The 15735-nt window shown below is 36.8% G+C and overlaps 1 protein-coding gene across 1 annotated transcript in view; it reads left to right on the forward strand.

The window, feature by feature from the left end:
- LOC107563246 (A disintegrin and metalloproteinase with thrombospondin motifs 17-like) overlaps nt 1–15735 on the forward strand; it is a 122277-nt gene that overhangs the window by 46140 nt on the left and 60402 nt on the right. Inside the window, exons 11-13 of the mRNA XM_016248067.1 lie at nt 3470–3620; nt 5396–5497; nt 6690–6835. Coding sequence (XP_016103553.1) covers nt 3470–3620; nt 5396–5497; nt 6690–6835 — 399 coding nt within the window. The remainder of the gene's footprint in view (nt 1–3469; nt 3621–5395; nt 5498–6689; nt 6836–15735) is intronic.

The following is a 15735-nucleotide window of genomic DNA, read 5'->3' on the forward strand; positions in this document are numbered from 1 at the left end:
AAAAAACGAAACATCTCCCAGTGAAGCACTGTACCGGAGCTTGATTCATTTTGCCAAAACCACATGATCCGTGATGACCAAAGCTTAGTTTTCACACACAACCACGTGACTGCTTCGTATTCTGATTCAAATAACGCAAACCACTTGTGCAGTTTCAGGTGTTACTCACTTCTTTGAAAAGAATAAATAATAATACAAATAAATATTTGCATGTGTAGTTTTGTGCATGTTCATTTTGTATTAATTCCTGGTTCAGACACTTTAACTGACCATTCTATGATAATCTTCGGTTATTTTGATCATAGGCTATATATGCTTACAGCCTTGCCTATTTTCCGCAAATTTATTCACAGACTCATGTATTCATATTGCGTAATACAATGACTGACATGAAGACTTATTTATATAGACTTCATATTTCCTTTGCTTTATACAGGTTTTCATAGCACAAACTAATTTATTATTTGAAACCGTCCAAAAATGGCTGGGTCGTCTGGGACGCAAAGGCAGCTTTTTCCACCTTTTGACCACAAGATGTTTTTAGTGTGCACCAACTTGAAAAGCTTCGCGTAATTAACCTTTTTACGATACAGTTGAAGGGAAAGCCTCGGTGCTTCGCAAAGCTTCATTTTCCCATCACTACCCCATGGGGAAAAACACAACTGGCAACAAGGCTTGGCAAGGCAGGGCAGGCCACAAGGCACACACTCAACATTCAACAACGAACTGCCCGCAACTGCAAACACAAAGAGAATAAATAGGGAGCAAATGAGGAGGGTAATGAAGGAAACACAGGTGGGGCAAATTAACCAATAATCAGGTAACAAGATGGGTTGGGTCAAGACAATTGACATGAGAGCACATGGCACACAGGAAACAAAGACCAAGTGCTCACACAAAACAAAAACACAAGCATATGGCCAGCAAAACAAAATCACCAGCCATGTGCAAAACAAGACATGAACACGCAGCTAATGAGAATACTCATAAGCCGCGTGTTCACACAAGACATCACAACAAGAAAGCATGCAGCCAATGAAAAACACAAGCTGCGTGCTACACAGCACAAGACCTAACATGAATGCACGCAGCTGATAAAAACATGAACTGCGTGCAACAACACAAGACACCAAAAAAAAACGCAGGCAGAAGAGCACACGGCCCGAGCAAACTCGAGGCCGCACGCTCCCACAACAAGACAGATCATGGAGCGCGAGACTCCGAAACCGAAACTCAACAAGACATGAGTGCAGGGAGGCTATATATGCTTACAGCCTTGCCTATTTTCCGCAAATTTATTCACAGACTCATGTATTCATATTGCGTAATACAATGACTGACATGAAGACTTATTTATATAGACTTCATATTTCCTTTGCTTTATACAGGTTTTCATAGCACAAACTAATTTATTATTTGAAACCGTCCAAAAATGGCTGGGTCGTCTGGGACGCAAAGGCAGCTTTTTCCACCTTTTGACCACAAGATGTTGTTAGTGTGCACCAACTTGAAAAGCTTCGAGTAATTAACCTTTTTACGATACAGTTGAAGGGAAAGCCTCGGTGCTTCGCAAAGCTTCATTTTCCCATCACTACCCCATGGGGAAAAACACAACTGGCAACAAGGCTTGGCAAGGCAGGGCAGGCCACAAGGCACACACTCAACATTCAACAACGAACTGCCCGCAACTGCAAACACAAAGAGAATAAATAGGGAGCAAATGAGGAGGGTAATGAAGGAAACACAGGTGGGGCAAATTAACCAATAATCAGGTAACAAGATGGGTTGGGTCAAGACAATTGACATGAGAGCACATGGCACACAGGAAACAAAGACCAAGTGCTCACACAAAACAAAAACACAAGCATATGGCCAGCAAAACAAAATCACCAGCCATGTGCAAAACAAGACATGAACACGCAGCTAATGAGAATACTCATAAGCCGCGTGTTCACACAAGACATCACAACAAGAAAGCATGCAGCCAATGAAAAACACAAGCTGCGTGCTACACAGCACAAGACCTAACATGAATGCACGCAGCTGATAAAAACATGAACTGCGTGCAACAACACAAGACACCAAAAAAAAACGCAGGCAGAAGAGCACACGGCCCGAGCAAACTCGAGGCCGCACGCTCCCACAACAAGACAGATCATGGAGCGCGAGACTCCGAAACCGAAACTCAACAAGACATGAGTGCCGGGATCCGAACACCATGCTCCAACATGAAACAATGAAACAAGACACGCAGACGAGAGCGCACGGCTCGAGCACTCTCGAAGCCACACGCTCACATGAAAACAATGACATGACGGGAGTGTCAGGGCTCTGTCACAAAACCATGAATAAACTAGACCGAAGTGACAGAACCCTGACGCTAGCATGATTTTATTTTATTTTTAAATTTGTTTAATTTTATTTTATATTTGTTTAATTTTATTTTATCATGTGACTGTATGAATCAAGAATTACTAAATCAAGTTGCATATTTAGTCTGCCATATGTAATAGGTATTGTCAGTGTTTCTTTTAATGAAATTCCCATTGATTAAAAATTCACAATTTTATTTTATTTTATTTTAAATTTGTTTGTATTTTATGATGTGACCGTATAAATCAAGAATTAGTAAATCAAGTTGCACATTTAGTCTGCCATATGTAATCGGTATTGTCAGTGTTTCTTTGAATTAAATTCCCAATAATTTTATTTTATTTTACTAACACACATTTAAAAATAAATTTAGTTTCTTTTTGAATATTTTGTTTCTTTATTAATTTATATAACTTTTTGTTTTTTTTATTTCACAAAACAAATTTGTGACAATTTGAATCAAAAATTAGTAAATCAAGTTAAACTTTTAGTCTGTAATATTTTATAGGTGCAGTCAGCATTTCTTCTAATTAAATTCCCATTGATTAATTTCACCCTGTTTATTTCATTTTATTCTATTCAATTCAAAACAACAATTTCCTTTTGAATATATTTATTTATTTATGAATTCATTTACATTACATACATACCATAACACATTGTTTTTTTCTCTCACACAGGTCATGCCTGCCTGATTCATTTAGGATGAGCTAAAATATTAAATATTTACAGAGAGCAGACGTGCTTGAGAATCCTGAAGTGTATGTGCTCATTAGGCTTTAAGGCATCAACGTCAAACTTTCCAAAATATGTCTCCTTTGCTCTCCTTGAATAGGAGTTTGGGAACCACTCTTGGTTTTGCAGAAGTCTGTCCTGCTACAGCTGTCTGTGTTTGTCTAATCTTACACTTAAAGAAAGATGAGAAAGTGGACTTGGAGAAAGAGGAATTTTACTTAGAGCAAATGAATCAGCAATGGAAAGCCAGTATTAGAAGCGCAGCAATTCCTAATTTATTTTATAGGAAAGTCTGCAATTCCTCCAGTTGTGTGTGAAGATGTTATGCACATCATTTCTCTAACATCCTACTGTCTCCCAGATCGAAAGCAAGTGCCTGTTTGCTGCATACTGACCCACGTAACCGCTACCTCATCCGTCTGCCGGCCAAACTTCCCGGGATGCACTACAGCGCTGACGAACAGTGCCAGATCCTCTTCGGCATCAACGCTACGTTCTGCACTGATATGGAGGTGTGTGTGTCTTTTAGCTGGGAATGCACTGATATCATACTGCACTCATGCACTACATGCTTCCATATCATAAACGGACACAATGCAGCATACATACACACAAATAAACACCGGCAACATGCAACTCAAACTTTCTGACCTAAACAAGATTATATATGTGGCAGAATCCTGTTGCAGTTGCTTTTGGTCCTGGGATCATTCCTATATGTAACTAGTTGAAGTATAAATGTATCCAGGCTACATTATGACTTAGTTTCTCATTGTTATGACTTAGTTTCTCATTATTATGACTTAGTTTCTCATTGTTATGACTTAGTTTCTCATTATTATGACTTAGTTTCTCATTGTTATGACTTAGTTTCTCATTATTATGACTTAGTTTTTCATTATTATGACTTAGTTTCTCATTGTTATGACTTAGTTTCTCATTATTATGACTTAGTTTCTCATTGTTATGACTTAGTTTCTCATTATTATGACTTAGTTTCTCATTGTTATGACTTAGTTTCTCATTATTATGACTTAGTTTTTCATTATTATGACTTAGTTTCTCATTGTTATGACTTAGTTTCTCATTATTATGACTTAGTTTCTCGTTATTATGACTTAGTTTCTCATTATTATGACTTAGTTTCTCATTATTATGACTTAGTTTCTCATTATTATGACTTAGTTTCTCATTATTATGACTTAGTTTCTCATTATTATGACTTACAGAATTATATTTTTTTATTTAGTGGCGGAAACGGGCTTCCATAAATATGTCCATTTTCAATTTGAAAAATTCATTTTGTCTTCATCATTTCATTTGATTTTTTAAAATTAGTTTTGACTTGATTTTAGTTTAGTTTAGTTTAGTTCAGTGTTATCTTGGCCCTAGGATCATTCCCATATGAAGCTAGTGGAAGTATAAAATTAACCAGGCTACATTTGTAGCAGGTGAATAACATAAAAGAGTATCTGCACTTAATCATAAATCATGTTTGTCCACGCAAAGCCTCAGATCTCTGGATATTTCCGTCTGGAAGTTTCAGTTCACAAGTTGCCAGAGTGAAAACATCAGAGCGGATGGCAGGTGCTGGCGTATCAGGTTTGATCTGATCAGTTCACAGTCAGTTCATGCTTTCCTGAGCGTGTAATCATCAGCTGTAACCGTTCAGATCATCGCTGCAAACATTTCCACTCGCTGCCCGTCCATCATAACTGTATACCATCTACACGTTGTGCAGTGCTACAGCAGATACCTAGATTCACATAAAACATGCGCGAAGAAGATGAATAGTCTGTTGCTTGCAGGCTGAGAGGAGCTGACATAAAAGAGACGTCTAAAACAAAGTGTAAATAAGGCAATTTAATGGCCGTCCTGCCACCTTTGAAATGTTTCTCTCTGTGAGACTGAAAAATGTGATTGAGCACAAGAAGTAAAGGAGCGTGTCTGGCTAAAGTAAAAATACGAACTTGTCAGACAGACACGGAAAATACAGTCCATCTCAAGGGCTGTTGGATAAAAAGGTCTCTTTGTTTGAGGAGAGGAAAGAAAAGGCTGTGGTTACATGAAATGTACAAGCTTATATATTTTTTTAATTTTGAGATAATAAAGAGATTTAATTTGTGCTTTTTCTGTATATTCTGTATAGTGTGTGTTTTTCAGTCAGGTATTGCATGTTTGGGTCATAAATACTCTTTTATAACCATAAAATTAAATAAGAATGAAACAAAAATTATCACATTGTTTTTATACTGTCCACATGAATGTAAACTGTCTGTGTTTTCAGCACCTGATGTGTGCTGGTCTCTGGTGTTTGGTGGAAGGAGACACGTCATGTAAAACGAAACTAGATCCACCGCTGGACGGCACTGAATGTGGAGCCGACAAGGTAACCATTTATGATTACAGTGTTATTAATCTTTAGCCATTAATATGTTTATAAGCAACTGAAAAAAGCACAAATGTCAGGGCATGTTAAAACTTCTCCAGGGCCCCAAAACATCCTCGGACCCCAAAGGGTTAATATTAAGGAAATTATACCTTTAATTTAAAAACAGCCAATACTATAGTTAAAATCATTTTGACTTGGCTGTGGAGCAGATCAAAATATCAGACTGAAAGTGCTACTGAAAGTTTCATTTACTATAATGACAGAAACCTGCTGATTTGTACAGGGTGTTAAAATAAAAAAAAATATGCAAATAAATTTAAGAAAAAATACTTTAGACTTATTATTTAAAATATTGTAATGATGTTCACTACCAATCAAAAGTTTTTGTATACTTTTAAAGGAAATTAATACTTTTATTTAGCAAGGACGCGTTAGATAAAAATCAGTTTCCATAAAAAATATGAAGGAACACAACTGTTTTCAACAGTTAACATTAAAATAAATTATTTCATACTTTCATTCAGCAGAGACCCATTAAATTTAACAAAACTGACAGTAAACACATTTATAATGCTACAAAAGATTACATTTTCATATAAATGTTGTTTTTTCTATTCATCAAAGAATCGTGAAAAATAAAATGTATCATGGTTTTCACAAAAATATGAAGCAGCACAACTGTTTTCAACATTGATAATAATCAGAAATGTTTCTTGAGCAGCAAATCTGCATATCAGAATGATTTATGAAGAATCGTGTGACACTGAAGACTGGAGTAATGATGCTGAAAATTCAGCTTTGATCACAGCAATAAATTACATTTTAACATGCTGTATATTCAAATAGAAAACTGTTATTTTAATTTCAATAATATTTCACAATATTACTGTTTTACTGAATGTTTGATCAAATAAATGCAGCCTTGGTGAACAGAAGATACTTCTTTTTTAAAAGCATTAAAAAAATGTAGTGTAAATCAATGGGGTTATCAACGTGGATTTCTTAAAACATAAAATTCATAATTGCAGCAGTTTAATAAATGAGGCTAGTGGCTGGGAACAAACCCTATAATGTTTGCAGGGTGTCAATACAGCAGCGCTGCCTGTAATCAACTTCATATGAAAGCAATATAAACCAGTGGTTTGTCTTCATTTAGCTGGATTAACACTTATGTGTGTGTCTTTATCAGTGGTGCAGGGCGGGTGAGTGTGTCAGTAAAACACCCATCCCGCAGCATGTGGATGGAGACTGGAGTCCATGGAGCACGTGGAGCATGTGCAGCCGAACATGTGGCACAGGAGCGTGCTTCAGACAGAGGAAATGTGACAACCCCCCGTAAGCCTTTAAATCTCTCACTTTCTCCCTCCATGTCTCCATAGTCAACTAGTCGTTCAGAAAAGTAGTCAGCAGGTCAGTGTTTAACTGATATCAATAACTCATCATTCGCCATCCAGTCTTACTTTCACTGATATAAGTGTCTGTTACTAACTAGTAGTCGTGCATCTCCTATTGTGAACAAACAAGCTGTAGTCTAGAGATGATCGGACTCGATGCAAGCGCAGTCACCATCCAAACCCACAATGCACCACAATAATCCTGTTTGTGTTTTGGCAGGAACAAGCTTTCCTCTCACTCTCCTGTGACGCCGTTTCTCTCCGAGTGTCATTTCTCAACTCCTGACAGCCCGCCAGAGAGCTTGTGTGTGTGTGTTTAAAACATGATGTAATAATTCAAAGTTCTCCGGTTATTTCTTTTTTTAAATTTAATTTTTTTTTTATTAGTTTAACCCATCCAAAGTGCACACACACAGCAGTGAACACACACACACCGTGAACACACACCCGGAGCAGTGGGCAGCCATTTATGCTGCGGGGAGCAGTTGGGCCTTCGGTGCCTTGCTCAAGGGCACCTCAGTCGGGGTATTGAAGGTGGGAGAGAGCGCTGTACATTCACTCCCCCCACCTACAATCCCTGCCGGTACAAGACTCGAACCCACAACCTTTGGGTTATGAGTCCGACTCTCTAACCATTAGGCCATGACTTCCCCATCCACGACTTTTCCAGCGCAGAACAGCGTGCAATTTGTGAGCGATGGTCTAAGGTGTGCGTTTTTGTTTTGGACGCTCGTAACGTCTGGTGCCGCGTTCTGGAGGTAATCGCTCTTTTGTGCGCGGCTCCACCGTGGATCGTAAAACACTTGGAGCTGCATCAAGTAAAAACGAAGAGCAAAAAGGAAGAAAAATAGGGCTGACATACAAGTCACGTTCTGTTTTTAAGTACAATAGTGGAAAAGGGGAAAGAAAGAGTGCGAGGAAGAAACTAGATTTGCATTTGCTGAAAAAAGTAGCAGTGCTTGCAAGAATAATGTTTAGGTTGTAGGTTTTGCATTCTTTATGTTTTAATTCAGAATGCAAACAAATGTAAGAAAGAAGGCCAATCACAATTTAATATGCAAATCTCTGATGAGGTCATCAGTGTCGGTTACATTTTGATTACTGAGTGTCAGTGTGATTTTGAATCTTTAATCTAGACAACATGAAGTCTGGTTCTGAACGGTTCCTCAGTGCATTTCAAAAACTTCTTCTGTAATCTTTCATCAAAATATTACTTTTCTTCTGACATCATTTTTGGAATGCTGGCTATTCGATTACGTTAATCAATAGCCAAATAGCTGTTTTGGCATAATTTTAGCAAACTTGCATTCAAGTCTGGCTTCATTCTGTTATGCAACACCACTTCTTGTGATCTAATCAATTCCTGATGTATTAAACCAAGTCCCTCCCTACATTTCTTAAAATTTAAATATCATGTTTCAGTCAGAGATGTATGACATCAGAGAAGTAATGAGATGTGAACAGTATTTTTCTTTGACTTAAATTTCCTTAAACGTTTACATAAAACAGAAATAAATTTAAGTTTGCACTGCCATTCAAAAGTTAAGTACATTTTTTTGTTTAAAATAAAAAAGAAATTAATACTTTTATTCAGCAGGGATGCGTTAAATTGATCAAAAGTGACATTAAAGGGGGTCGTATGATGCGATTTCAAGTTTTCCTTTCTCTTTGGAGTGTTACAAGCTGATTGTGCATAGATAAGATCCCTGAAGTTGCAAAGACTAAAGTCTCAAAACCAAAGAGATATTCTTTATCAAAGTTAAGACTCTGCCACGCCCCCCCCTAAAACGGCTCGTTCTAACACACCCCCACATATCTACCTCACTATGTGGAAATAGTTGCATAATGCCGCCCAAATGTGCACGCAAAGAAAGAAGGCGTGGTTTCAGTAACTGCAGTTAGTGTTGAAGCAGCCATGTCAGGGAGACGCTGTGTGTTTCTAGGCGAAAGCAAAAGCACTTTATTTGGCCTTCCGGAAGTAGATGCATTTAGGAATCTTTAAGATTACTTACAACAGAATAGCAATGCATTTTATGGACGACCGTTTCGTGAACCTAGGAGAAGAGGTAATTCTGACTTTGCTATGACAATCTGATGCTTCTGAATCAGCTACTGTTTTGTTATTAGTTTAAGTATTTGCTATTGACTATTCAAATGCGGAGTTTTGCGCATCGTGTGTGTGTGTGTGTGCGTGCGCGCGCGAGAGAGAGAGAGACGTTTGACATCTCTTTATTTATACAAAATTACTATTGTTTTTTTTGTTATTTTTCCTTTTTTTTTTTTTCTCAATTACCAACCATCATCACATAACATCAATTCTACACAAACATTTAATTACCTACCACCAAATTTAAACATTAAGAATGAGGTTTTCCTCATGATCCATAGTACACAACACATCACTTAAACCCCATGTTTCCATAAAACAAGCCAGATTTTTAGTCAGTTTAAAATACACAAATTCTGCTCTAATTCTTGAAGTCACAAAAGCTCTTAATATTATAACAGGGTCTACCAAAACTTCTTCATTTATCTTTTTTTCCCTTGTTACCCATATTGCCATTTTGGTTTCCGCTATTAAAAAATGAATTATACCAATTCTTCTCTTATCTGAAGCCTTATAATTCGGCCCAAAAATTAAAATATTATCACTGAACTCTTCACCTAGTTTTTCAATCCAGTTTTCTAATATCTGAAAAACACCTCTCAATCACGAACAAAATAAAAACAGGTGATCAACTGATTCCTCCAAATCACAAAAGGGACACTTCTTTTCTACAGTGGGATCGATATGTGCCACTTGTCTGTTTGTAGCTACTGCCCAATGTATAATTCTCCACTGTAACTCTGCAGTTCGTTTTTCAATGGGAGATTTATACAATGACCTCCAGCACCTTCTAGGAGAAGAGTTTGGCCCCAACACATCTGACCACTTTGTTTCTCTACATTCCCTCAGAATTGACTGGTGAGCAACTTTTACACAAGCCAAATATAATGTTTTCTTTGAAGCCTCTTTGAAACCATGTATCTCTGGAGTCCTAAAAGAGAGGATTGATTCCTCTTGTGGTTCTTCTTCCACCAAAGCCGAAACATTGAGTTCAGGAAAAAAATCCTTCTTTATCTCTTTCTCTTCTTCATTCAAATCCTCTTTTCTTAATTTTCGATGACGAGTAGGAGGAAAAAATGAAAAAATCTCATCCATTACGTGTTTCATGAATCTGACGGACTTGATTCCTGTCAGATCACACATTTCCTCTGGGCTTTACCACTCATCATAATGTTTTAAGTCCATTATCCTTGTGCATCCAACTCTTGACATTACTTTCTGAAGGCTTCTTGAATTAAGCACCTTTACTTGAAGTAAAGGATTATTAAAAAGAGGCTCTTTGTTTATCCAGGGCTCAGAAAAAGGCAGGTCTCTCTTCACTTGAAAAATTGAAGTCCATGTTCTCAGCATAGTTTTATAAAAAGCAGATGTTTCTTTTAAGTCCATTTCTGTTAAATTAATTAAAAACAAATGTAAATCATATTTAAAAACATCAACTTTGTGTAACAGGGTTTTAGCTGTTTCAGTCCAGCACCTATTCGAGTACAGCAACTTTTGTGCTGCCTGCAGCCTGAAAGTCTTGATTCTGCTATTAAGTAAGAAAAGAAAAGAACGGCAGCTTTAGTCCAGTGTTGTCCAGTCCAAAAAAAATCTTTACTAATCTTTACTCACTAATCTTTTTGTAATTCATGGACAATATCATCTGGTGGATCCAGGACATTCATTTTGTGCCACAGTGCCGAAGCTGCTAAATTATTTGTGACCAAAACTCTTCCTCTATAGGATAACTGTGGTAGCACCCATGACCACTTAGACAACCGGCTACACATCTTCTCCACCATTCCTTCCCAATTTTTCATCTTAAATGTTTCAGTCCCTAAATAAACCCCTAAACATTTCAGCCCCTTTTGACTCCACTTAACACCACCTGGGAGCTCTGGTGGATTTTCATTTACCTTTTGGCCACAATAAAAACCTTCACACTTTTCCCAATTCACTCTTGCAGTTGATGCATTTTCATAAATTTCCAATGTTTCTTTTAAACCAGACACATCTCTCTCATCCTTAATAAAAATGGTAACATCATCAGCATATGCAACAAACTTAATAGGTTTTTAAACAGAAACCCCCTGTAATGTTTTCTTTAACTTACAAAGTAAGGGTTCAATGGCCAATGAATACAACATCCCTGATAACGGGCATCCTTGTCTAATTCCTCTCAATACTGGAATAGGCCGACTGAGCCCACCCCCCCACTTTTAACATTGCAGTTGCATCATTATACAACATTTTAGTCCATGAAATGAAACTCTGACCAACCCCAAAAGCTTCAAGCGTTTTAAAAAAATAAAAATGACTAACTTTGTCAAACGTTTTTTCTTGATCGATTGCAAAAATGCCCAAATTTTCACCATTCAAACTTGCAATGTCTATTATGTCTCTTACAAGAAACAGATTGTCCATTATTGTTCTGTTGGGTATACAATATGTTTGATATTCATTGACCATACATTCTAAAAAGGGTTTCAATCTATTAGAAAGGCATTTTGCCAAAATTTTATAGTCAGTGCATAAAACAGCCACAGGTCTCCAATTTTTCAACAAACCAAGATCACCTTTTTTAGGTAACAAGGATAAAACCGCTCTTTTACAACTAGTAGGTAATTCATGTTGTTGATAGCAATAATTAAAGACGTCATATAAATCATCTTTCAAAAGGTTCCAAAATTGTTTATAAAACTCAGCCGGAAGTCCATCTATACCAGGTGCTTTTCCGGTTGAAAGTTTTTGAACAGCAGCAGACAGTTCTTTTAACTGGAGGCCAGAGTCAAGCCGTTTACTCTGTTCATCAGAGAGTTTCAGTAAGTCTTTATGTAACTCCTCAATGCATTCAACATCACATTGTCTTTCTCCAAATAAATCCATATAGAATTCCGAAGCAATTTTTCTCATTTCTTTAAGATCTGAAATCACATTCCCATTTACATCTTTCAAATGCATCATTGTTGTTTTTTCTTTTGCTTTCTGCTCTAAATTAAAAAAGAAGGAAGGAACTTGGTGCATCCATTTCTCTCAAAAATGCAAAGCGAGCTCTAATTAAAGCACCCTTTGCTTTTTCATGAAATAATGAGGCTAAAGTTTTTTTTTCTTCCAGCTTCCCAACTGTCACAACATCTCCAACACTTAACTCTCCTTCAATCTGCTTTATCTCTTATTCTAGTTAAAAAAAGTATTTTTGATCCTACCATTTGTTATATATATATATATAATTTTGACAAAATATTCTAATTTGTGCTTTTCCTATATCCCACCACTGAACAATATCATCATAGTTATTTTTTTGTTTTTTCCACTCACTCCAAAATACATTAAATTTTTCACAAAAAAGCACATCTTGTAACAATTTCACATTACAGTGCCAATAATAGCTATAACTTTGTGACATCCTTACATTAATTTCAATTATACATAAATGATGATCAGAGAACCCATTTGGACAAATTGTAGATTTTAAAATTCTATTACTTTTATCCTTAGTAATATAAAATCTGTCTAACCTAGCAGTACTAATATGATCATGAGAAACCTTTACTCATGTATACTGTTTAACTGTAGGGTATTATAGTCTCCATACATCAATTAAATTAGAATTACTAATAACATTATGTAAAAAATTGGCAGAAGAGGGATGAGGTTCTTCTCCATTTCTATCTAAAGTAAAATTTACTGTACAGTTCCAGTCACCCCCCAAAATCAACCATACATTTTCCTCACAATTTTGTTTTAAAAACTCGTGTAGCTTTTTTTTTGGAAAAGTTTGTATCCTCTCTGCACCAGTATTTGGTGCATAAATATTAATAAAAACAAAAGTAGTGCCATTTATAATTGTTTGAACAGCCAAAATTCTTCCTCTTTCTATTTCATTAACAGACACAGTGGTTATATTAATCGTCTTTGAAAATAAAATAGCAACTCCTCCACTAACATTTGTACCATGACTCATAAATAAATCACTTCTCCATCCCATTTTCCATTCCACTTCATTCTTAACATCACTATGCGTCTCCTGTATAAATGTTACATCAATACTCTTATTTTGTATGTACTCATTTAATCTTGCTCTTTTCCGGATATTTCTACCCCCATTAATGTTAATGGAGCCTATTCTAAAGCTCTCCATGAAAGAAGACAGAAAAAGGAGAAATAAAGAAGACAAAAAGAAACAAATAGTTCACCCCTTGTGATTCCTTCATAAATAAACTATAAGGATTTTTCAAGAGCCCTTTCACACAGTGGTTATATTAATCGTCTTTGAAAATAAAATAGCAACTCCTCCACTAACATTTGTACCATGACTCATAAATAAATCACTTCTCCATCCCATTTTCCATTCCACTTCATTCTTAACATCACTATTGGTCTCCTGTATAAATGTTACATCAATACTCTTATTTTGTATGTACTCATTTAAACTGGCTCTTTACCGTATATTTCTACCCCCATTAATGTTAATGGAGCCTATTCTAAAGCTCTCCATGAAAGAAGACATTACAGAGACAGAGATATATTATCAATTTGATTCTCAAAAGTGTCTACATCAATATTATCAGAACTCTCATAATGAGATTTTTTCACATCACTTGTTCCTGCCTCTTCACAATGCATCCTTTTGTTTTCTCCATCACAGTTATTTTTTTTTCCTTTTGTTTCCCTAATTTCTTTTCACACGATTCTTTCTGTCCTATATCTTCAGTAGATTCACTTTGTTCATGAGTACTCATTTTATTATTTGCACTCTGCTCTTTATCAGTTCCATTTTCTATCTATATTTCTTTACTTTTATCTGCATTCTCCGCTTCACCAGCGACTGCATGTTCACCTTCATTTGTTTTGTTGGTATTTCCTTCTGTTTGTGTTTTTTGCAGGCATTCAATTTTTTTATGCCCAAAATTACCGCACTCAAAGCATTTCAAATGATTGGTACTCGCATAGATCATATATGATTTGTCTTCATGTTTTACCCGAAATGAGATATCTAGCGTCGGTGATTCTAAAATCATAAACAACTGCCGCCTAAAAGACAACACGTGTTTTAGGGCTTCATTTTTACACCGAGTGGAATTAATGTCATTCCACTTACTATTTTCCCAAACCTCTGCAGTTCATTTTCAATGCATGCATTAGGTATATGTGGTGAACAATTAGAAATATTCACCCTTGTCGACTGCGATACCAATGGAGAAACAATAACAAATGCTCCACTTACCCAAACGCCGCTCACGATGAGTTTACTCACAAAACTTTGATCCTTTAGAAAAACCACCACGGCCTTGTTCATTTTGGATGTGGATACAATATTTTCAAATCCTGTTTGTTCTCCAATCACCACGAGCACGTCCTCGACCATCGCACCGGCGTCAGGCACACACCTGGCTCCATGGCGGAGTGACAGAGAGGAAACCTCCATCCCAGTCCTCCGCCACAAGGCCAAAAACAACTTCTATCTAGCAACCTATTACTCCTCAAAAATTCTAAAATATTTAAATTAACCCTATAACTATAACCTACATAAACATTTAGAAAAAAAGAACAACTGCGCTTGTCGGAAGGAGGGACTTTGTAGAAAACGAAGCGTTTGAGAGAGGCGGGGCATAGAGGACCTACAATAATGTACAGTATTTGAAAAATAATGTGTTTTTTGAACATTAAAGCATGTCAACATATTCTGTTACACCAAATACACAAAATAATGATCTTTAAAAAAGCATCATATGACCCCTTTAAAGACATTTATAATGTTACAAAATATTTCTAATGTAAATAAATACAGAGTTCTGGCATGAAACTCTAGATGTCACAGTCCGATAGGTCTAACTCAATCTGACCTAATGACATCATCACATGGCACAGCTGATTGGTTCTCTCCAGTATCGGTAGCCAATCAGCTCGCTGCTCAACATTCAAATATATGATTACTGCTTGCAGTAGCAGTTGCAGCTTGCTTCAGAACAGCGAAATCAACATCTAAGTTAAGTGAATGCTCTTCTAATCCATATTGCTGTGTGTATTGAGTGGTCTGCCTAATTTAATTCAAAAATGAGCAACCATAATCAAGTTTAAACTAAGTGTCATGTTAGCAGTTTGCATTGTATGCAGGAGCGAATATTAAGCATATTAGCAGCAGCATTTAGCATCTGTGTTTATACAGCCGGAGCAAACGCAGTTTAGAGCATATGTAATCGCTCTGAGGACACGCCGATAGTAACGGACATGAAACAGGTTAAATGAAATAAGCATTCTTGTGTATGCATTTCAACGGGGGTTCACCATATACATCGGCGATTATCCCAGTGTTCACGTTCGTTATTTTTAAGAGCAGTGTTTTCATTGTGATGAGTGTGTGGTTGATTTCAGCTGCACACAGCCTCAGAAGCACGCGCTTATCGCAGTCATATCAATGACAGTGTTGCGGGAGACGCTGAAGATCACTATCTACAGCTGTAACAGTTCAGAGTGAAATGCATTATGGGCAGTGTAGTTCAGAGAAATGTGCTCGTGCGACGTGTGCTCTCGCTGTGCTGTGTAATTCAGAATACTGAGAAGGAACATTTATATTCTGCTTTTATTTCAGTTCATTCAGGTCAGTCCACCCAGGGGTTTTGTGCACTGTAACTTTGACAACTTTTTTCTGCACGAGAGAGTAAAATGGCATGCATCGGGTAACTTAATTGCATCTCATCATTGCACGAACATGAATTAACAAGCTGTTACGCTGCCGCTGGGACTGATGAAGT

Source organism: Sinocyclocheilus grahami, unplaced genomic scaffold (assembly GCF_001515645.1).
Source record: "Sinocyclocheilus grahami isolate Dianchi unplaced genomic scaffold, SAMN03320097.WGS_v1.1 scaffold24.1, whole genome shotgun sequence".
NCBI lineage: Eukaryota > Metazoa > Chordata > Actinopteri > Cypriniformes > Cyprinidae > Sinocyclocheilus > Sinocyclocheilus grahami.